Here is a 23,888-nt window from a genome sequence, read left to right as displayed (position 1 = left end):
TTTAGCACCTTACATACTAGAAATGAAATCCGCAGCCAGTGGAAAAACTGCATAATCCAGTATACTATGTCAGCTTTCAAGAAATGCTGGGATTTGTAGTACTAGAACAGCTGGAAAGCCACTTTTATAATCTTCCATCAAGTATATTACATTATGGACAATCCACTAGAAGATATGTCAAATTAATCAATTTATAGGATACAGATGTAACTGAGCCGAGACGGCCATGTGACTCACAATTACACAATGAGTAATCTGTGGCTTAACGTGACTGCAGGTAATCCTAGTGTGTTACATTGCAGCATGGGATTACTAACTCCATTCTGCTACATAATTCATCACTTATTAAATCAAATTTTAAAAAAAATCAAAAATAGGATTCAGATGCCGACAGCCTGGCCAGGACAGTCTACTCTGTGCATAGTGTTAGCAACTAACTGCAGTTCTGGGGAAAAAACCACCACCAACATATTCAGCCCTGCAATTCCGACACCCATGCATCCTATATCTACATACCAAGCCTTGCAATAGAGAAATGGACCTACCAAGCCCCTTTATAAAGTTGACCACGCTCACTCGTCCCCAACAAATTGCAGTGGTCTCCATAAGCTTGAGGTTAGCAGTCCAGAAGGTGTAATAAATCCAGGGTGTAGTGTCCGGTTAAGAGGAGTTGGTGCAGCATAATCCCACACTCGATTTATCGTAGACTTTCCAAGAGGACTGAGGCTCCAAATGGATAAAAATCCGCATGAAGGTCCGTGTGGTTGTGCCTTACAGAACGCCCACTGTTTTTAAGCTGAGGTATGAAAGGGGTCATTTTTAGCCTTACTGTGTGATCACACCTACAACTTGCACAGGGTCTATATTTATCCACTGTACGTGCACGGCTGACAGATATCAGACTGACTTCTCTCCAAGAACATGACACTAGGCGCTGCCATGCAAAGTAAACAAGGACGCAGCTCAAACAACACAACCTACTGGGCACCAAGAGAGCGATAGGGATCGCAGGAGAGGAAAAAGACCTATTATATATGATAAATAGGATTGGGTGTGGAGCGCTTGCAAGATCATTGGCATAACAACTGCATAAATATCCCAAAAGATGTCATTACATTTGTTTATTGGGGCATAGTGTAAAGAGGTAGACACGAGTAGGGCGTAGATGGGAGAGACTGGTGGGGCATGTGCCCTGAGCAATGCCAGGATATACACATTTATGCAGAATGTTTGCATAAACCGGGCAGATTTAGGAGAATCCATTTTCTAAATAACCCCATAAGCCGATTGCCATAGGGTTTGGCTGTAGGCCCCGTGGCAAACCACTGTTGTTGCTGCGGCAAGTGGTGGGCCGCACTATGTGGCATTACATCGTGCCCATACATCTGTGACAGTAAGACTATTCTTCTGGTCCGACAGAGGAATGGAAGAACAGACAAAAATGGATCCTGAACAGTGGACACATACAGAGCCCAATGGACCCCATTTACTATAATGGGGTCCATCAGGAGCCTGACCTTATCTTAGACCTTATACAGATGGTAGGTAACCATAGCGGTCTATAATAGAGTGTCATATTTAGGATTGAAGCATTATACCAGGGCCATACTCAATCATATGCAGTATTACTGGATGGCAGTTTCCCATATCGAAGTGTGAAAGGAAAAATAGTCCCTCCCCGCATCACAATATGGAGCAAAGTGGTTGCCATTTATTAGCCCTATAGGCCACTATTGTAGCATGCATTTTACATTCTAGTGGAATAGTTTTTATACTTATTGCTGTGGTTTTTAAAGCGGTTGTTGGTGACTGCAATATGTCCGGATCCCTAAGCAGTCCATACATGAGCAAGTTCAGGTGGTTGTTTTCTGAACTACTTGCTGTTCCCGGTTGGGCCGTGAAGGTTGTCATTTTGGAAGACTAAACCATAGGATTAGGGTCCAAAGATGAGAATTTGGGACACCAACTTCTCTATTTTTCCATAGATGGCGGATTGTTCAAAGATGGCGGACAATCAGAAGCAGTAAAGCCCTTCTAATTAATAAGGACACCAGTGAAAGTAACTATGTAACAAACTAGACATCTAATTCATTATGTAATAATAACTCTAGAATATAATTAATGATTTTATTTTGGATTTGGATTTTTTCCAACTCCACCCAAACCAGCTGATCTATAGGGGTCCTGGCTATTAAACACAATTCTCATACCGATCACATCGCCTAAGGATAGGTCATCAATATGCAAGCCCCAGATAAAACCCCTTTAAGGCTAAAGCCCCACGTTGTGGAAACGCAGCTTTTTTGTTGGGAGATTTTGCTGCGGTTTTTTGAGCCAAAGCCAGGAAAAAAGCCAAAAAAAGCTGCGTTTCCACAACATGGGGCCTTAACCTAATAGTGACGGTGCAGGGTTTTGCAGCTCTGTCCTTGCCTGGTAACATATGGCCACCATACAATACATTTGTCAACTCCTTATATAAAAGCAGGTGACCCAACATCTATACATATTTGTATATATTTGTCCCATAAAGATCATTAGTATTCCGGCTGCCCGACCGAGCAGGCGATTATAAGGAACGCTCTTATATTTCAGCGCCGAGCTCCCTGCATAAAATAAAAGCATTACTAAACTAAGCTGCTAACAGACCTCAATGGTGTGTGTGTGCGCTGATGATTTCATCCAAGACTGCAGATCCACATAATAACAAAGCACGCTCAGTTCTCACTCCTTGCCAAGAGTTTGTGAGAAACCACACACCCAAAAGGAAAAGTACACAGTGAACATCTGCCGGGGAAACAAGTCATCTTACTTGTTTATACGGTGATTATATGGTCAAAAAAAAGACATGATGTAAAAACCAACTTTAAGTACTCTGTTTACACTGCCGGCCAATAAGTAGCAGCTCAGGTAAGTCACAATTATCAACCCCCTCGAGGGAAAAACAAAAACGTAAAAAAATACATCACGTGGCAGATAACATATCATTATAGAGAAGAGGATAATTCTTCCCTTGCAGCATCTGACCCTTGATCCTCAAGTGGTCTGAAGGTTCATCTTAATATAAATGAAGGAGAAATACAAGCTTCTTCACACTACTCCACCTCTGATGCTTTCCCGGACTTGTCTTCCACCGCTCCGGGTAATGTATGCTAATCTTCTAAACACTCGAGATTATCTCCCGATCTACAAATCCACAATGCCAGCTCAAATGTGAGACTTACAGTGGACGGGAAGGAGTTCGTCGTATGGTCAATAACCGAAACCATCATCTTGGGAAACCTCAGGACAATTTTGTGGAAAACCACATAGACCACAGCCTATGGTGGTTGACGAAGAGGAAATGTAGAATGGCCGCTGGTTTAGTCACGAATTCTTAATTCTGTAGGAATGCCAACAATTAAAAAATAAAATAAATTGTAGAAAGTAGCGAGACGCTTTGGAGACAATGTGGTGGAGATATCTGAAGTTTAACAGACCTGTAGTGTTAAAAGGGACATCATCGGGGTGGATTTGCTATTTTGGGTTCCCAAGCAAAGTTATACCTTAATATACAACTTTACTTATTGATGCAATCCAATGGGCAATGGCAGATTTAAAAATAAAGAAAATAGTCAGCATGTAGGCCCTGGGGGCCGCTCTGATCTCTGGGGGTCAATGCATTTGTATAGGTTGTGCTATGGGCAAAACGGTTCCTAGACATCCTTACTGGACAGGTGTAAATCACTTTCCACCAAAACTACTCCCCTTGCCCCAGTGATTCTCCTTAGTATAAATAAGATCTCTCTAGAGGTCTACAGATGACTCTACAGAACCTCAAGGATCCAGCTATAAAATGGAACCAAAATGAGACTAAATTACTGCCATCTGATATTGTCTTTATGCTGGCCACTGACATTGGATGTGTACGGGCCCATATAGGCCCAAGCTGGGAGGACTAGATAACCATGTAATGTATACAGAGGACTCCCAACTTTCCCCAACGGCAAATGTCAGGAGATGGAGGATCACATAGTGAGATTTCAATTGCCTGATCCATTCTCTCAGGGAGGTAAACCGTGGCCAAACTCCTTTTTCTTTAGCGCAAGTATTTACACATGGTGGAAACCAAATTCCGTGTGTGAACTTTCCGCGTGCCTAGCTGTGACGGGATGATGATGCAGTGCACCAGTGTCCCTTTGCGGCATTCCTGATTGGGCCCCAGTGAATGGGCCTAATCACGAGAGGCTCTCGCGTCACAGTCTCAGCCTCGTAATCCGCAGGAAGATACGGCATCTCGCTTCTTTTTCCTGCTAACGGAAAAAAAAAAGCGAGCGGCTCACATTGAAGTCAATGGGAGCTTTTTTTGCAGGCAGATTCCTCGTCAAAATCCGCCTGCAATATCTTTGAGTGAACTAGCCCTAAGCCTGGCTTCACAGAATTAGCCTATAGTCACATGCCCCATAACACTAAAATGGACAAGACATATAAAGCAAGCTATTCCCCTGCTGTGTAACATGGTGACAGTTTAGTAGCTGATTGGATGTCTGCTACTATGGACTAAGGTTCTATCTGCGCCCTGTTGGATCTGACCTGCTCTGTGCTGTTTGGTCACCAGTCAAATTAATTCTGGGGGTCCACTATACAGTGATATGCAAATATTACCTGGCACCAGTTTCCAAATTCCAAAAATGTTGCCAACATGTATTTTTTCAGTACTATTTTGCTGCATAGCCCTGGTCTTGGATGATTTCCATCTTGGAGTCCTGTCAGTAGTCTACCTTCTGGCTCTTGCCTTGAACTAGGACCCTCTTACTGGGCTCATAGCCCTGGCGCTAACAAGGCCTCAGGTAGCAAGACGTTGCAAGATGATTGAGACCCCTGCTGTGTGATTGAGAAGATGGGGCCTAGGAAGAAAATATTACCGATTGGTTTGACTCTGCAGCTAGATGTCATCTCAACCACCAAGTGTGTCTACGCCGTATATAAATAAAGTGGGTGGTTTCTTAAATTTACCCAGTATATTATACAGATGCCTGGTTGAGATGCCGTATGAGTGTATGTATGAAGTACAATGAATGTACTGTGCCAGGTCATGGTGAGATGGGCCCACCAGGAGATTCACCGGCTCACCGGTCCAGTCCAAGCTTAAAGAGGCACAATGCCCAGCTCCTGCCTTTTAGTTTCGGCTAGCGGTCTCAGCACATTGCTCTCCACAGATCAAAACTTCTGACATCTCACTATGACATGTTAAAAGTTTTGCAAAAAGAATAGGTACATTTTGAGATTAGAGGGTGACAAGTTGGAGTTGCTCGGCGGATGACATTTCATGAACATTTTTCTCCTTCTGTTTCTCTCCGCCAGGCCATGTTATGACTTGAGGAAACCCCGGGAGCTCAGGACTCCTGTCTTGAAGTCTATTGTTTTATTTTAATAACTATACAGTGTTCTTTGTAAAGGGCAAACCTTTAGGAAAGCAGAACATTTCCATCTGGCTTACAACCAAAAGAACATTTCTCATTGTTACCGTCAGATACAATGATTTGTGCACTCAAGAATGACTTCGAGGAATCAGGAATTTATTTGAGTAAGAAACTTCACAGACATTTTATTCATATCCTTCCAGTGAGGACACAATTGTTTGTAGATTATTCCGGTAGCAAGATAAATATACATGGTGAAAGCGGACGGGAATCTGGCTGTGGGGTCACATGTGCTCCCATGCTGGCTTGCAGTTGTTTATAAACCCTATTCTTGCCCATAGGCTTGATCTTATAACGCAGATTAGTAGCATTCTCTTGGGTTGGATATTTATGGGAAGGCAGGAGATGACCATTTCCTGTGCAGCCATCTTGTGTGTATGGCCACCATCAACTAACTAGGTCACCAGCATAAGATAACATTACATTATTAGGAGGTTATGATGAGAGCCTAAAAGAGAAAAGTTAGTTGAACCCACTTGCTATGGCGGCCTCCATATATCATCTTCTACAGATGATACTAGGGGAGGGGGGACGAAGAAGAAATTGGGCATGTAGAATTTCAAGGCCTAACCATTTTGTTCTCATGGAAGGTAAGCCATCATTGGAAGTATCTATCAGTGGCAAGCCCATCCAACCCAAGTTTACATGTGTATGGGTGAATTTGAAGGAAGAGCATTTAGCCAACAGCTATTGATGGCATATGTCCAGTTGAAGTTGTCTACACGAAGGCGTATTTGTTCTCTCTGTAATGTTGCAGTGAAAAGCCTGTGTAAAACTAGAATACGTACATTTCCCACCCTGATAAAGATGGAGATGTGGTTTTTGTTTCATATTTGTAGATAACTTGTGAACAGAACTTGTGACTAGCACAAACTACACCGAACATTATGTAAAACACAACATACATTGCCTTGCCCTATGGCGATACAGAGTATAAACTTTGCACACGCGTACCAGTGGTGGACTGGTATACATACATATACAGCATTATCCCGATTACCATCTTGAAGGGGTTGGCCACTTTGGACCATCCCTTTTTGGTATAATTGTTCTATGGATAACAGGAAGGGAAGACATATTCCTTTCCTCCACAGCGCCACCACAGGGGGCAAGGAATATCACAAGGTTCACATGAAAATACATTCATATAATGTCCCCGAGGCCAGGAGATGCAAGATGCTCTTTGTAATTCAGCTAAGGCTGGCTTCACAACTATGTCGAAGTCTCTGGCGCAGATCTGTAGAACTCACCAGCAGTCTCAGTTTAAAGGGACAACCATCCGAGAGACACCATTGTATTGAAGTTAGTGTTAACTATGGTCCCCTTCCCTCTCCTCCGTTCCCCTTATTAATGTAGAATGAGCAAATACAGAACAATATTTGATCTGAAGTTTTCGAAACCATCAAACTCTTCCAAATTGGACCTTCCCCATCTTCTAACTATTCTAGTAAATACTTGTACCAAACATGGCAATATTTGGCAAACAGTATGAGAAGCCACGCCACTTTTGGGAATCACCAGTCCCCCTTTTTCGTGATGTGAGCACAAAATGTGCCAACTACACCCACTTTTTGGACATGACTGACACAGCAAATTCCACCAGGCGCGGGAGATTTGCCAGCAAATTTTGGAAGTCTCGAAGGTCGCCCCTTTTTTCTGGAGTTTTCCAAAGCTTCTGGGAGATTTGATAAATATGACTTGTATTCAACATGAAAGATTCTGCAGTTTCCCATTTCTTTCTTGGAAGTTTAAGAATACATTGACAATTGGGTGTTACCAGTTGGGGGTGTTTTTCTGTAAAAGGAGTGGACAATGAAGAGTAATGCAATTTTATTTCCATTCCATTCCATCCTCCATCGGAGGAGATGTGAACGTAGCCTTATCAGAAAAGATGTTCCAGATTCATCGCTACATGGAAACTACAAGAATTTACTAAAATAGACACGTCAGGAGAGCGAAGAAAAGTGACAATTTCAAGGAAGGAACCATACTTGCTCCCAGACAATGTGTAGTCTACCACATAGTCCGGAAATTCTGGAAATTCAATGTTCTAGAATGAGTTGACTCACATTAAAGCAGTTTTTTTTTTTTGTTTTTTTTTTTACACCAACCAATATTTCCAGATAATGATGCCAAATATTGTAACATGGCGTTCTGCTATTAGTATCTGATAATTAGACAGAGCCGACGCTCTAAACATCGCTGTCAATCATACAGAGGAGTCATCGGAGAAGAACAGTATAACTACGGTGTCTACAGTTCCCACATGGCTAAGCTCCAAACCAAAGAAAACACATAACAAACCCATTAGTAATTAGCACAGGACGCATTCTGGTTGGATGGAAGATTCCTTAGCTAGCAAATAAGTCCGTCACTTCTGATGACTTTGTTGGAGCATGGCTACGTCCTACTAATAATGTAGAACTTCCTACAATATTTGGCTTAACTGTACTTAAAAGAGAATGCATCAGAACTTGACCTAATTTTTTTTTTTTTTTTTAACTCAAGTTTTTATGTTAAATATATAACAGTACTCAGGATCACAATAGAAGATAAGACCTCCACAGATGAAACCAATGACCCAACATCGCATTCTCTACCGACAACTAGAGATGAGCGAGTACTGTTCGGATCAGCCGATCCGAACAGCACGCTCGCATAGAAATGAATGGACGTAGCCGGCACGCGGGGGGTTAAGTGGCCGGCCGACGTCAAAGCAGAAGTACCAGGTGCATCCATTCATTTCTATGGAGCGTGCTGTTCGGATCGGCTGATCCGAACAGTACTCGCTCATCTCTACCGACAACCAACGATCTCAAAGTTTATTTACCTCCTGCACTTAGTGCGGAGAATTTCTTAAGACGGACGTTTCCTATTCTACAGAATGGGCCATAAGAATGGATACACCCAGATATAATGGAAGTGGTTAGTACATGGGAGGCGGGAAACATTCGAGTCTGGGAAGCACCCAAGGTGGCCATCAGCAATGCTGCCATTTTGGATTCAACTTTACTTTTTTCAACGGTAAAGGGGGTTATGTGACACATCAAACACATGGAAAATTGCACAATAAAAACAATGGTGGCCTCGTTTTTAACGTATCTTTATTCATTATCAAGTTATTGACACATTTGTGACATGGAGCAACAACAGTAACCCACTGAAGGATGTTTCAGGTTCCCAACATCCTAGATCTTAGCCTTCAAATGGTCCCAGAGATAGAAATGTTCAGGGATTCTGTTCCCCTCTCCGCATTTCTCACCCCTTTTGGGAGGAAACTGAGCGAAAATCGCACTGACCCCATTATAGTCTATGGGGTACGTGGGTTCCTAAGGTAATCATTTTTTTTTAATGCAAATTAGGTTTCAGTGTGGAGGCGGTCCCCAAGCGGACCCCCCCTTCCCGAACGGAAACACGAATGAAGATTTCAACCTAGCCTTACAGAGGAAAATGGCTTCTGTCTGATACTTCTTTCCATTTTGGGGTGGGGCTTAATTAAAGGTGCAGTTTTTGACCCACCTACTCTTTCATTGCAGGCTGAGTAGTGTGGGAAGGTTCCAGCTGAAGCGGATTACCTCCCAGTGGGAAATTCCCAATAACAACTTGCAGTGCTGTAGGGAATTTCAGGTTTCCTGTGCAAAGCAGTAAGGAAGTCCTCTGCCATAGGTTTTACAGTAGCAAGGACAACGTAAGGAATGAAAAACTCCATGCAACTAATTCCTATTATAACATTCAATTAAGGAATTGTCTATGAAATACTTCTATGTTGGGCCAGGTTTCTACATTTAGGCTTTCACGTGCAGATCAAATCCATGTGTAGAGTATAAAAGGAGAGAAGGTATATAGGATGGATGTGGCGACTCTTTTTTCCCAAAGCGCTCCTTGTTTTGGCTTCAAAAACCTGAATTTGAAGTTATCCAAGACCAAATTTGCCTTAAAGGGGTTTTCCAATATTGAAATATTGATGATTTCCCCTTAGGATTGGTCATCAACATCAGACCGATGGGGGTCTAACACTCAGCACCCCTCCGATTCTGCTTCTCTGACTAGTGACATCACATTTATTGGTCACATGACCTGTTTGTGGCTCCATGCCGTTCATATGAATGGAGCGGAGCTACAATACCAAGCACCGCCACTATATAATGTATGGCGCTGTTTTGGATAAGCTGTAAACAATCCATGGTGCTCCTCCAAATGCTGTGGCCTCTTCAAACAATTGGTCAGAGGGACCTTCACCAATCTGGGATCTGGACATCCTGGGATCGCCTCGGCCTGACAGATTCATTATAACTCACACCAGTTTTCTAACACCATCTACACTGGTTCCTAACTGGCTTAGATATAGATTCTGGTGCAGGGATCTGGTGTGGTCTGCAGTCGCTTCTTAAATCTCTTGGTTTCTGCGCCAGTCAGAACATTTATTAAGACTGGCATACAATACACCAGTCTTAATAAATCTGCCCCATCGTCTTCAGTTCCATTGCAGTGCCACCACAGGGGAAATTATGTATTACACTGTGCCAAAAAAAATATATTGTCCAGATGACTTCTGCTTTTAGATGGGTTGTAAGACATAATATTCATCAGAAGACTTGCAAAAACCAATATAGTCCTATTTAGCGACCTCCGTCCACGGTTGATGGGGCATGAATGCTAAACCTTGGAATAGAAATACAATTTTCAGAGACTCCCACTAATATATTTCCCTTATAATATTTTATATTTTTACTTGTACCAAGCAATTTTAGACAAAAGGAGCACATCAATTTCCACTTGGCCCTGCCAAAAAGTCTGAATATCCTCCACCTTTTACCAAAATCTAGCTCTTTTCCAGACCATGAATCAAAGCTATTGTCCTGGACTGGCACATCTTGCTGGTACTTTCCATAGTCAAGCAGTACGGTCTTATTACTACCACGCAATAATGAAGAAATTGCATTTATAACGTTCTATTTTTCATATCAAGCAGCAAAGGACAGGAAAACTGAATCTAGCTGTAATATCCATTTCACGTGCTCAAGAGACTCTCATATGATATACCATTAGCAGAAGATGTATAGATGTAATAACATGATAATATCTTCATACACCTTATAAATAGGTCTTGTATATAACAACTGTCAAAGAGGGATTTACTGCACCAATAATACTATCCATGCTTAGCATGGGGGATTAGCCATATTGCCGAAATTGCGTATTATTTACTATGAAGATGATAATTCTGTTAATTGTATATTATCAGTCATTACAGGGTTAGGCCCAATTCCAATCTGCGCTACGGTTTCCGTTTGGGGACTTCCCTGAATGGAAACCTAATCCGCATAAAAAAGTAGTTACCTTGGGAAACCCGCAGACCCCATAGACTATGAAGTGGTCCGTGTGGTTTCCGTTCTGTTTCCGCATGAAAAATGGAGAGAAAAAAGTACTTCTCACATCGCTTTACTCTCCACATTTTTCATGCGGAGAGGGTAACGGAATTCCCAAACACAGATGGGAACCAGGCCTTAAAAGTTGGACCAATTTTAGGCCAGTTTCAGTTGGTGTGTGTCTCGTGGTTCTACCATGGCCGGGTTCACACGTGTTTTTGGACCGAATGAAGCTATAGACAGGCAATGGTACCGCACACTACTCAGGTTATTGCGTGGTGCAGACAGATATGGGTCCTTCGACCCTTTTGGACCGAATGAAGGCTGCCTCAGAATCCGGTCCAAAAAACGGCTAGCTGCGACTGGATGCCGGTACAGTGCATACAGTTCATCGGCATCCAGTCGCGGCATTCCACTCCGAATGGGCCGAGTCGGGAGGGAGTGTCGTACCGTGGACATCCGCAGCTGAATCAGCCGCGGAATCCACCTCAAGAAAGGGCAGGTCGCTTCTTTTTTTTTCCGCAAGCGGGAACAAACAGCTCACGGAAAAAGACACCCATTGAATTCAATGGGAGGCGGTTTCTTGAGCCGAATTCTGATGCAGATTCCACGTCAAAATCTGGACCAAAAAAACCCCGTGTGAACCCATCTTTAGAGAGTTATTCCAATCTTAGTAAAACTGTTGCTGGGAAGTGAAGTTTACGGAACTCCCATAGAGATGAATGGGATATTCTGTTCTCATAACGCCACAGTTATGGATCCAGCATAGCTAAATGTGCTATATGGTTTCTGTAATTCCCATAATTCTGGACACAATGTAGGGCTGTTCATCCATTTCCGTAAGCCCTCCAAGAGGAGGCAGCAGGGGAACAAGACTTACACCCCCTGCTGCTGTCTGAAAAGCTAACAATGGGGAGTGTATGATAAGCTTTTTATTGCCATCTTACCCCTTTACCCTGGCTTTTAGATATATACGGACTGACAATGTAACGTGTATTGAGTCAACTAACCTCCATATAGGCCATGTTTGTGAGAAAAGAATCTGGTTGCTGGATTTCAATATGCCCAATCCGTGCCCCATGCCCAAATGTTCTTGGCAAGATAAATTTCCATCGGAGGTATCCATCATGAGCTTTGTCCCTTCTTCCCATACAACTTCATAGAAAAGTACTGAATCAGAGTGAACTGATGCGAACCCATTTGGGTGGACCAAACTACTGTATATTGACCAATAAATAGGATAAATGTGACAACTCTAATTCTAATTGGTACCTTGGCTCAGAATATACATTTGTGTTGCAATCGATTTGTCTCAACATCATAGGAAACTGCACAATTAGCTCTATTACCGCCATCCAGATAAGATCTCGAGCTAGACAAATACACCCCTATGTATTAGGTCTGTTTTCCTTCCATTAAGAACTTCCATGTCAAAACACAGAGACACACGTGACGTCTTTGCCAATGGAAACAGCTCTGCCAAGGTATGCAGAGAGGAAGAAAACAAGGTCATAAGGAGAAGAAAAGAAGACACTTTACCATGGATAGGGATTATTTCAACAAATAAACTTTTTTTAAAATTTTTTTTTGATCTAAGGCAAACAAAAGTGAAGTTGTTCAAAGGATTTACATACAATTGAAGATCCAGGGGAGTACAGGGTTTGTTGGTGCCCAAGGTGACTATTTCAAAATGCACCCTCCCCATTCTTAGTATAGGCCAACAATATCAAATTGGAGAGGGTCTGAATTCCAGCACCACCACTGATCAGCCAATAGAAGAGGCCATGGAGCTAGTGAGTGCTGCATCTTCTTTGCTGTATACTAGGCACAGCTCTGTACACTGTAAAGTGGCTGTGTGTAGTATTGCAGTTCATTTCTATTTCCTTGGCTTACGGACTGCTTAACTGGTGGATGTGAACTCCGTCATTAAGAGGAGGACCTTTCACCACCTCAACAAACTCCAGTTCTTGGATTCCTTTAATAGGTGCCCCTTCATTGATTCTGACACAGTTGGAATTTTTCCTCTAGCCTCCACCATTCTTGATCATTCAGCGCTGTAAGTTTCGGTGCTTGATATGCCACCAAGTCTCTTTACTGTCAAGTAGGTGGTGTTAGGCAGAATCAGGCAAGGGGTTGTGACTCAGAGCTCCATCAGAGTCAGACAGTGTCACACCTCCTTTGCCGTTCCTGCCCGATGTCACCCACTTGACATTAAGGAGTCTAGTAAGCATATCAGGCACCAAAACTAACTTCAGTGATTTCTTGGGAATGCTAGGGGCTAGAGCAGGGGTGAACCATTGGTTTCTGCCGCCTGAGGCAGATGTCAGAAAGCCTCCCCCCCCCCCCCCGGAGAAGGGAGCGGAAGGGGGCGGGGCTGTGCAGAGGGGGCGGGGCCGAGTGAGTGTCTTTAGCAGGCAGAGAGCAGGCAGGGAGAGGACCTGCTCTCTGCCTGAGCGTGAGGAGCGGTTGCTGGAGCAGTGCTGCTCCAGCGGCCTCCCCAATCCACCGCTCAGTGACGGTGACCCTAAGCCAGTCCAAGACAGCTTGTCCTGGACTGGTTTAGGTCAGCAAAAATGCCGCCCTCCCCGGGGCCCTGGCATAGTGCCGCCTGAAGTGGTCGCTTCAGGTCGCCTCATGGGAGGCGCGGCGCTGGGCTAGAGAGAAAAAACTTCAACTGTGGGGGCTAGAGAAAAAAACTCCAACTGTTCTGGGTGTCAAGTATTTAAATATGGCGGCCGCGTTGTGGAGCTTGTTATACAAGTGCTGGTCTTTAATAGTGCATTGCATTAGTGATAAGACCCTAGAGTCAAAAAACAACGAAGAAAAAAAAAAAAAATTAAACAAAAAACAACAAAACGCCCATTTTGTGTCCGAAAGTGCCCAGTATTCTTTTATTTTTCCCATATAGTGAATGCCATAGCAGACAAAAACAAAACAAAAAAAACAACAAACTCCTTTTTCACCTTCCATAAAATTTTTTATAAAAAAACCCCCAAACAATTAACACCTATTGCTATCGCCGTAATCAAACCAACCTATAGAATACAGCAGACACAGTTTGGCTACACAGCGGACACCATAAAAACAATACTGTGAGAAAGTACATCGTACCCTAAGAAGCACAAGTCGTCCTGCAAAAAGTAAGCCCCCATACAGCCCTGAGAACAGAAACTTAAAAAAAAAAAAAAAAAAAAGTTATGGCTTTTGAAAGAAGGGGAGTCAATGATGAAAATTTAAAAATGCGTACGGTGGGACAGGGTTAAGAATGCAAAGTTCATCTTTAAAAAGAATCGACACAGCTTGACGAAGCGACACCTTCACTTAGCTGATCATCGAGGGTGCTGAGAGTGGGACCGCTACCTATCTGATATTAACAGGTCAACTTTATTTTAAAAAATCCCTTTAAATAGCATAAAACACAAAATGGCGCCACAAACAGACAGGACAGTTAAAGATCTAAATCTTGGCCAATGCAAAAACAAATTTTTGGTCAAGAGCTTAAAAACTTTGCACTATGGTAAAATATCGAAGAAAAAGAGAAAAAGAATCCCCTTTGTAGCTGGTCCATCACGAGACCATTGAGGATTCGGTCACTGTCTTTATTCAGTGGCTAACACAATTGTCAATTTACAGCAACACTGGCTTCACTTCCAGGCCTGGCCCTCACAATAGAGCCATCATGACATCATAGTATAAATGAATGGCAAACAAAAGCTGTGGACTGAACACGTGTGGTTTCCATGACTATTCCACTGTGTATTGTTCAAGAGTCGCAAGACCATTACACTCTCCAAGAGCGAAAACACAGTGTTCAGACAAAACAGAAAACATCATGACAAACACAAGTCTATTCTCACTTTACTTCAGTAGGGTTAGCCAAGATTAGGAAACAAGGGTTTGGTTTTTTTTCCAGAAATGGCGCCACACTTGTCCATAGGCTTTGTCTGGTACTGCAGCTCAGCTCCATGGACGTCACTTAAAGTATATGTTTTCATGGAGTCGCTGACCCATTTGGAGCCTCTATTGCAGTCTTTGTCCTCCATGAGGGAACCTGACAGACCACATTATATGGCAATGGGGTATTGTTGGAGTTTGTCATTTGCGGAGGCATAAGGTGGAGCTCCAAGGCTCCAAAGCAGTGGTCTCTTCCTATTGGGAAGAGACACCTTATGGGCACCTTAAAGATCAGGGCCCAGGTGTGTTTTTTTGACATCCTTCATTGCAGCTTAGCTGTACTGAAGCCAATGGATAGAGCTGCAATACCGCACATAGCCTGTAGACAGGTGTGGCACTAGTTTTGGTAGAAAGCTTCCACGTGTTTGTAATATGTTCTGTTATGGTTTTTTGGAGGGGTTTCTTTGACAAATGCTCAGCCACGGAGTATAAACTTACGGAAATCCATCATGTCCTCAATGGTAAGAGGCAAATTCCTGTTTAGCAAAACGAAGGGATAAATAAGTACAGTGCAAGGAGCAGGGCTCAGAATTTATTATTACTGCCACAAGACTCACGAATTAAGGGGGCGGATGGGAACGCACAGAGGAAGAGATTAAAGAAAATAGCTGCAATATCCAGCAGAAGATTGATATTAAAGCTGTGACAGAGGATCAGGAGACGGCACCGATACGAGATTGTTCTTTTATTTGTCTAACAATAAATACTGATCCAATAAGAGGTTACGAGATTCACTACAAAAGTAAAAAATAAAACAACATACCAATATCTAAAAGCGAAGCTTTTTTTTTTTACCACTGAGAAACAGCACCACATCAGTCTGGTGGCTGTGCCTGGTATTGCATCTCATAACAGACAATGTCTATTGGATCCATTGGCACTGGAGCCTTTCACCAGGAACCAGTCTATGAACCCGGCACCCGCAGAAAGATATTTTAGGGTCAACTGAATCAAAACGGGTTTCCCACTTATGGATCACTGCCTCCATTGCTGAAATAAGAAGGTTTTTGTTAATATGCACATGAGCACTTATGGAGCAAGGAGGGTGCTGTCGTTGCTCCGTAGAGGTAAGCAGCAATGTCCTCAATGATCTGTAGACCTCTTTTATATATTGACAAAAATTGCAAGGCATGGATTCTCAATGGGAAAACACCATTTAACTCAGATGACCCTAATCTATCCATGCACAGGACTGGGTGGATGTGCAGGGTTCTGGTGGCGCACTCAGTAATAAGGAAGATTGTAATTGTAATAGCCCTGCTTATTAGATAACAAGGTAGGTTATTCCATTATATAACTGAGGGTCGGTCCTTGGGACTGGTACTTGTAAGGAACTGTTTAAATTTGGCAGTGGCGTCGTTCAGACTATTTTTTTAGCCATCTTCTAAGGTTCTCCACTTTCCAACCGATGGCCATATCTACAAAAACCATACCACAGCCATAGGTCTAAGCAAGGATGGCAAGTCCCATATCACCAGTAAGAGAAAGCACTATAAGAGGTTTTCCAAGAACCTAATATTGATGACTTACTCTTAGGATAGGTCACGAATATCCCATTGTTGGGGTCCTATACCTGCATGCAAGGGGTAAGGTCAGATGGTTCTAAAAAAAAAAACTCCCAAGTGTTGTCCTCCATAAATTCACAGTTATTGAGCAAACACTGGCTTGTTTGTCCATCATTCCCTACCAGGGACTTCACATAAGCACGTCAAACATTCTGCACATTCTAGGATGGAGGCGCTAACTCTATCTCAGGAACATTCCAGATCAGGATGAGAGATCACAGGGGCAGAGACAGAAAACTGGCACTCAGGGAAGCTGCTGTGCCCAATCCACTGGAAATGCTGATCCTAGTCAAAAAGCAAAAAAGATGGTCCCTTAGAGCTTCCTATACATCCACCAGGTTCTCTACCATCTTCTAGCTATAGGGAAGCGGCCGGGTCCTGTCTGAGGAACAATCTTTGCACCATAACCATGCCACGTACTAGATGTGTCCAATATGGAGCAATAATCCCCATCTTGAATGCGTAGGACTATCAGGAATAGAGATGTGTGGATGTGAGGCAGAAGATCAGATGTCCAATGTCAACCTCAAACTGGTTGGCCTTTCCAAAATACAAGGAGTAGAAATATAGAAACATTCTACATAGTGTTTGCTTGTAGTCTTTATCCAAGGAGACACATAGCTTTGCATAAGAGCTGTATGCACAAAACGGTAGGAGGAGATATACTTCTATATGGAATAGTGTAGTCGACTATGCTATTCCATACTTTTGGTGTAAGTTTTGGATACACTTTTGGCCTATGTTGAAGAACTAAACCCTATAGGCACAAAGTGCAAATCTATCTCCAGTATAGAAACATATACCAATAACGTAATGTGAACAGGGCATTACAAAGGTGGAGATACCCATTTACTTGTATTGATACGGCTGCTATCAAGTGCAATGCAATGTGGCTTTGAAGGCAACCAAAAGATAATACTGCTAGCCATAAGCCACAAGTTACGTCTACCGGTGTAGATTTGCCTCCTATAGACACTCATATTGGACTCCACCACCATCACAACTGCTTCCCGGATAAAGATGTGACACCTCATGTTACATGACCTGTAGAAGGATGTAATATGTGGTAATGACACAAGGGATGAGACGTCCTACAGCCTAAATAATAACCCTCATTAATATTTAGAAGCCCAGAAATTAATACACGTACACAGAAAGCATCTGTATGCCATGATGGTGGCCACTGACAAAGCAAATTCTAAAGTCTTTATATCTCCTTCATATATATGGCACGGATATCCCTTCACTGTCAGAAGGGATATTGGTGCCTGTCGGGGGAGGGTTGTAAATGGAGGGAATAACACTGGTAAGGCACAGTAATGCCTGCCCTTCTGACAGTGGAGGGATATCGTGCCATATATATGCCTCCCCTTCCTTGACAATACAAGGCTACCTCTCGGGGGAGGGTTGTAATTCGATGGCATTCTTCACAGCACAGCGATAACACTGGTAAGGCACAGTAAGGCCTGCCCTTCTGACAGTGGAAGGATATGAGTGTCGAAAGCAGCAGCAACAATATCTCTGGCTCTCAGGTGCATAGCGGCAAAGCTGACAAAGCACTGAATTCATATAAGGTTCTCTTTAAAAGGCATGTCTGAAATATATATTTTTTATATGGCCTTAGATTATGCCATAAACAACTGAAATCAGATGCCCCCCACACAGATCAGCTGTTTAGGGTTACACTGGATCCCTGTACTATATAGTTAGAAGATGATGGCTCCCTACACTATATAGTGGCCTGGTGGTGTTACTGCAACTCAGCTCCCATTAACTCCAAAAGGAGCTGAGACGCAGTAATGTAGCATACAGTGTATGAAGCCAGTAACATCCAGTCACTTCATAGTATATGGAGCCATCTGCTCTGTCCAATGTACAGTATGGGGACCCAGTGCAGGCTCAACAGATGATCTGTGTGGGGGCTGGCTTTTGGCCTGAGAACAAGATTCCTTGTATGACTAGAGTAGTAGTAAGCATGCATGACCAGTACCACAACTCCATTCACTTCTAATAGAACGATGGGAGCACAGTATATAGTCAGTGGTCACACATGCAGACTAGGGCTCCATTCGAACAGAGGGCTCAGGGAAAATTGTTCCCATGATCACTAGGGTCTTACTGCTGGAACATACACTATGTGATCAAAAGTATCCGGACACCTGGCTGAAAATGACTTACCAGTTGGTGGCGCCCTCCATCGGTAATGCTGGAATTCAATATGGTGTTGGCCCCACCCTTAGCCTTGATGACCGCTTCCACTCTCGCAGGCAGACGTTCAATCAGGTGCTGGAAGGTTTCTTGGGGAATGGCAGCCCATTCTTCACGGAGTGCTGCACTGAGGAGAGGTATCAATGTAGGTCGGTGAGGCCTGGCACGAAGTCGGCGTTCCAAAACATCTCAAAGGTGTTCTATAGGATTCAAGTCAGGACTCTGTGCAGGCCAGTCCATTACAGAGATGTTATTGTCATGTAACCACTCCGCCACAGGCCGTGCAGTATGAACAGGTGCGCGATCGTGTTGTAAGATGCAATCGCCATCCCCGAATTGTTCTTCAACAGTGGGAAGCAAGAAGGTGTTTAACACATCAATGTAGGCCTGTGCTGTGATAGTGCCACACAAAACAACAAGGGGTGCAAGCCCCCTCCATGAAAAACACGAACACACCATAACACCACCACCTCCGAATTTTACTGTTGGCACTACAGATGCTGGCAGATCGCCATACCCACACCCTGCCATCGGATTGCCACATTGTGTACCGTGATTTGTCACTCCACACAACGTTTTTCCACTGTTCAATCGTCCAATGTTTACGCTCCTTACACCAAGCGAGGCGTAGTTTGGCATTGACCTGCGTGATGTGTGGCACCCAATCACCCGACCACGTTCAAAGTCCGTGAGTTCCGCTGAGCGCCCCATTCTGCTCTCTCACGATGTCTAATGTCTACTGAGGTCGCTGATATGGAGTACCTGGCAGTAGGGGGCAGCACAATGCACCTAATATGTAAAATGTATGTTTTTGGGGGTGTCTGGATACTTTTGATCACATAGTGTATGTGTATCTAATTATTGGGAACTAAGATGTGAACGTCGCCTTACCCACATTTCTCTGTGATGCAAACACTAGACCTGTGAGATATGTTGTATCTGCATTAATATAATGGTAATGAATAACTACAATATCACTGAAGAAGGAGATTTATACTATTAAAGATACAAGCTCGCTGCGATGTCCAGCCCGGACAGGATGCAGGATACACATTAAGTTACAGAATACTTCATGGAATTTATGGAATTTTAAAGATACAAAATAAACACATGTTGACGGCATTTACATATCCCCCCGCCCCGCAGCAGGAAAACTTTCCAGAACGTAGACATACCAGAGCTAAGCTTCCTTCTATATGGAGATTTACCGCCATACCAGTGTCCACTAGCTTCTTCATACACAGCACTACATATATCTGTAGGACTCTGATATAATGTATGTAGACTGTATAATGAGATGAATATATACATAGGATTCTGTATCATCATATAGGTATGATTTTTTGATGTGATGTCTGAGTCTATGGCATGATGTACATATGATGGACACATGATTTTTATCATACATGCACGATCCCATGTATGTATGCATGTTTGGCTCTGACGCCATGTACATAGGTTTCCATAATAAAATGTACATACAATTATATAAATAGATGCATATTTTTGGATATAATGCAGGTGTACGTATGATTCTATGGTATGATGCAAGATCTGATATACTGGGGATCCATGACTCTATATGGTGTTAAGTACAAGTCTATGTTGTGATACTATATATACATATGTGCTATATTTTCATGATATGACCAAGCTACACAACACACCTCTAGTTGCATGTGATACAGCACTGGCACCAGTATACAGCAGGCAATATAGTGGGAGTGGGTTGCTCCTTGCCGTCTCTCAACCTCAGACATCAGGGCAAGGATTTCAATACGTTCCATCTTTACCTTGCGTCTCTTCACTGCCCATTAATAGAACGCTGAGGTCTATACATATTACATTGCAACGCGACCTCTAAACCCCAACACTGTTATACCACCGGCGGCTATGCGTATCATCTTTTTGGAGGTTGTCTGGTTTGGGTAACCATATGTCCTATAGTAGTGCCCACTAAATCCAGTTAATTCTGATCAAGAAGGGTAACCCCCACTATATCCAGAGGTCACCTACTATTTTAATGGACATTTGGAGCCAGTTGCCACCTCCACTCCTGGGCAGAGTAACCCAGGCTTTTTCACACTTATCTGTGCACTTGCCTTTGCACCAAGACTTGGCATTGACATGTAAAACAGTCTTGTGCTATGTTAAGTACCATGAAGCCATCTGGTTTATTGATGGCGCCAGTTATATCTCAATGTATGGCAAGCACAAATCTACTCTGTAAGTGAGCGGGGAACACTAGAAGGAATGCCGATTGGTCTATTATGCGAAGTATGCAAATAAAACGTAACAGGAAAATAAAAGGACTTTCTAAACTTCTACGTAACGCTCATTAACCCCTTCTGTCCACACATTAGACTACACATTGGTACATGGGCACTGAAAACCTGCCTAAAACTTCCATGTAGTCTAGTGGATAGAACTGTAGTAGCAGATACACTTCTGTGAATGTTCACAGTATGTTAAGCACCTGCTGAGAATAGATAACACGGCCATTATAGACTGCAAGCACGCACTTTACATTATTTAAGGTGAACATTTACACAGTCCCTACTCTCACTGAAGGTGAGCTTATATTCACTATTAGATTGTAACCTTATTTTCATTATTAGAACATCGGAGTCATCAGAGACATTGCTTTAACTTTCTCGGCCGCCATGCAAAATCTGTAACAAAGACCCCCAACGTGTCATTTATAGCACTGGTGCCCTTTTACATGCTTCTCAGGTGTCAGGGCCTGGTACTACTGTACGTCTTAGGTTGTCCCAAATACTGGATCCCGAAGGCAGATAATATACAGACCTTTTCCCTTCTATGGCCTCCTACGCACACCTATAGTTTTTACAGACCAGTGTCTGGGTTGTAGAAACCTTCCACAAACTATAGAGCAGGTCCTATCCCTGTCCATATTTGCCTATGCAAGTCTTTTTGCGGATCCCCGATTTCAGATGACCTACTGATGCAACCGGGACATGTTTTTTTGCAGAATACAGATCATTTTGTCGCTATGGTTGTACGCCTGTAGCCTGATGCCCAAAACGCCTCCAAAAATAGGTAATTGAATGTTACAAAACCAGAACCGTATCTTTTATTGGACTAACCGGGCATTTTTTTTTTTGCTCAGTTTCTATATAATTCTATGGGGGAGATTAGTGAAAACTGTGCAAAGGAAAAGCGGGGTAGAGACTAGACCAAAAATAAATGTGTAAGTGATTTTCAATGACCTGGAACAAGGAAAACATCCAAGACATGAAGTTTAGAGTGACACGACCAGGGCCAAACTGTGCCTATGGGTGACCCTGTGGGAAAGGACGGCTGCTCATCAAGGTCGGGTGGATTAGTTTATGCACTTGGGGCTGATGGAGTCTCTATATATACATATCTGTATACTGTATCTGACCATCTCTGGTATACAGCCAGACGCTCTCTGTTTATATGGTGGAGCAGACTATTACCTGGGAGGATTTTGTTCCAACAAGCTCCTGAGATGTAATTCCTGCACGGTCTCGAACAGCTAAATTGGGAGAATTATCCCCTGTCCATAGTCCAAATGCTGGTCTGCTATCTAATAGATTATTGGATTTTCAGTCCAAGCAAGTAAGCAAGTAGTAAATGTAAACAAGTAGTGGCGATATTCTGCCGTGGGATGGATATATACAATGAATGTATGGTATATACAAACACATATACATACGTATATACTGTCTACAGTACATTACCCCGATCACATCTGTCTACCTACAAGACAGCAGTCCCCATCACTCTCCAGGCCATGGGCCGGATTGGTTTTTGAAGTTCCTCAGCAGGTGTTCTGCTACAACGTCTTCACCAGCATCTCAATATTCTCCCATCTGGATACACCGAGCGTCTCATAACCACACAAATGAAGGATTTTTACAAGTGCAATACACAGGGAGGCTTCCACCCCTGGCCTTACACACCGTCCCCGCAGACTATTAAATATTACTGGGCATCATAAAAGTGTTCAGCAACTGCACCACACCCAAGCATTTTTAATAAGTTAACACAATGCTAAAAATAACTTTGCATTAATTATCACGCCCCTGCCTTGTAGAAACAATGTAACAATGTATAGCAGAGGTAAACAGTATATACAAACATTCACCATATATACAATGTATCAGTCCTGTTTACATAATACACTGTGTGTTGCCTCCTACTATAGGCTGCTTCATCTTCCCAGCCTGACACAGCAGATTGAGCAGTGCCTATATACAATCCATTACCCGCTATACACCTGTGATTGACAGCAGGGGGAAAGGAAGGGTTAATCCAAACTGTACTCACTGTTACTCCAGGATTTCAGCAAATATTTGATACTGATCTCAAAGAAGCCGGAGTCCTGCTGGCTGGCCATGTCTTCTGTATGCAGGAGGCTTGTGCTGCACCTCCTCCTAGCAGGTACAGATATATGAGGAGGTGACTGACACCAAACTAGAGGTCAGCAAAGGAAATGAAGTCTGCAGATGGGTTTCACCTCTTCCTGCTAGGTAGAGCCCTCATTAAAAAGACATGAGATGCTTCTTCCAGGGTGCTCCTCCTTCACCCTGTGATGATGATGATGAGGTTTCTCCTTCACTGCAGACTCTCTGTAGCTGATGATGATGATGATGATGGTGGTGGTGGTGAGGTTGGCATTGCAGGGTATACAGGGGGTGAGCACTTGTCAGACACCTTTTGTTCCATGGATGCAGCTCTGTCTACATCCACATAGCTGAGAATGGCTCCTGCAGCCTCTGTAAATCCTATTGAGCTGGGGGCTGGCAGGCAGATAGGCTGCATGTGTATTATGCACCTCCTCCAGAAGACGCAGGGAGCCTTGTTTGCAGGGATATCACAGCTTTACTGCCGCCCCAGTGACTGTGAGTGCAAGCTCTGCAGCCCAGGATCCCCCTGCTGCCACCCTGGCTTCTCCAGACTGCATCATGCTGCGGTAGCTGCACCCATAGATCTGCTGCCAGTGACGTCCATATAAAGCCAGCAGCAGTCAGCACAGTCGCAGAAGGGAAGCTCTTGGCTTTGTGCTCTCATTTGCCAGCTACTGTAAACACATTACATGTTCAGGGGCTGCTGATCAGCCCCTGTGCCAGCCATAGCCACTGCTGCCCACCCTATAGTAATAACCCTGACTCACTGCTATGTCTACATGTCTAATAATGAATCAGAACAAGCCCTGGATTCAGGAGGGAATCTAGAGCCCATTCACACCTAACAATTATTCTTACTATATGAGAGAGCAATAGTATCAAAGTTCTAGAAGAATGCAATATGGTGAAGATTAAACATCCATATGCAAATAACATTTC

The 23,888-nt window shown here is 43.3% G+C and overlaps 1 protein-coding gene across 3 annotated transcripts in view; it reads right to left on the bottom strand.

Moving 5' to 3' along the window:
- Positions 1–23,548, bottom strand: part of FRY (FRY microtubule binding protein) — a 203,376-nt gene extending 179,828 nt beyond the window's left edge. For all 3 annotated transcript variants that reach the window (XM_075265973.1, XM_075265972.1, XM_075265974.1), the window contains exon 1: positions 22,870–23,548. In XM_075265973.1, the coding sequence (XP_075122074.1) occupies positions 22,870–22,939 (70 nt within the window). In that variant the 5' untranslated portion in view covers positions 22,940–23,548. The remainder of the gene's footprint in view (positions 1–22,869) is intronic.
- Between the last annotated feature and the right edge of the window lie 340 nt (positions 23,549–23,888).

Source organism: Leptodactylus fuscus, chromosome 2 (assembly GCF_031893055.1).
Source record: "Leptodactylus fuscus isolate aLepFus1 chromosome 2, aLepFus1.hap2, whole genome shotgun sequence".
Lineage (NCBI taxonomy): Eukaryota > Metazoa > Chordata > Amphibia > Anura > Leptodactylidae > Leptodactylus > Leptodactylus fuscus.
The sequence above is the reverse complement of the archived record's forward strand: the minus strand, read 5'-3'. Positions and strand labels throughout refer to the sequence as shown.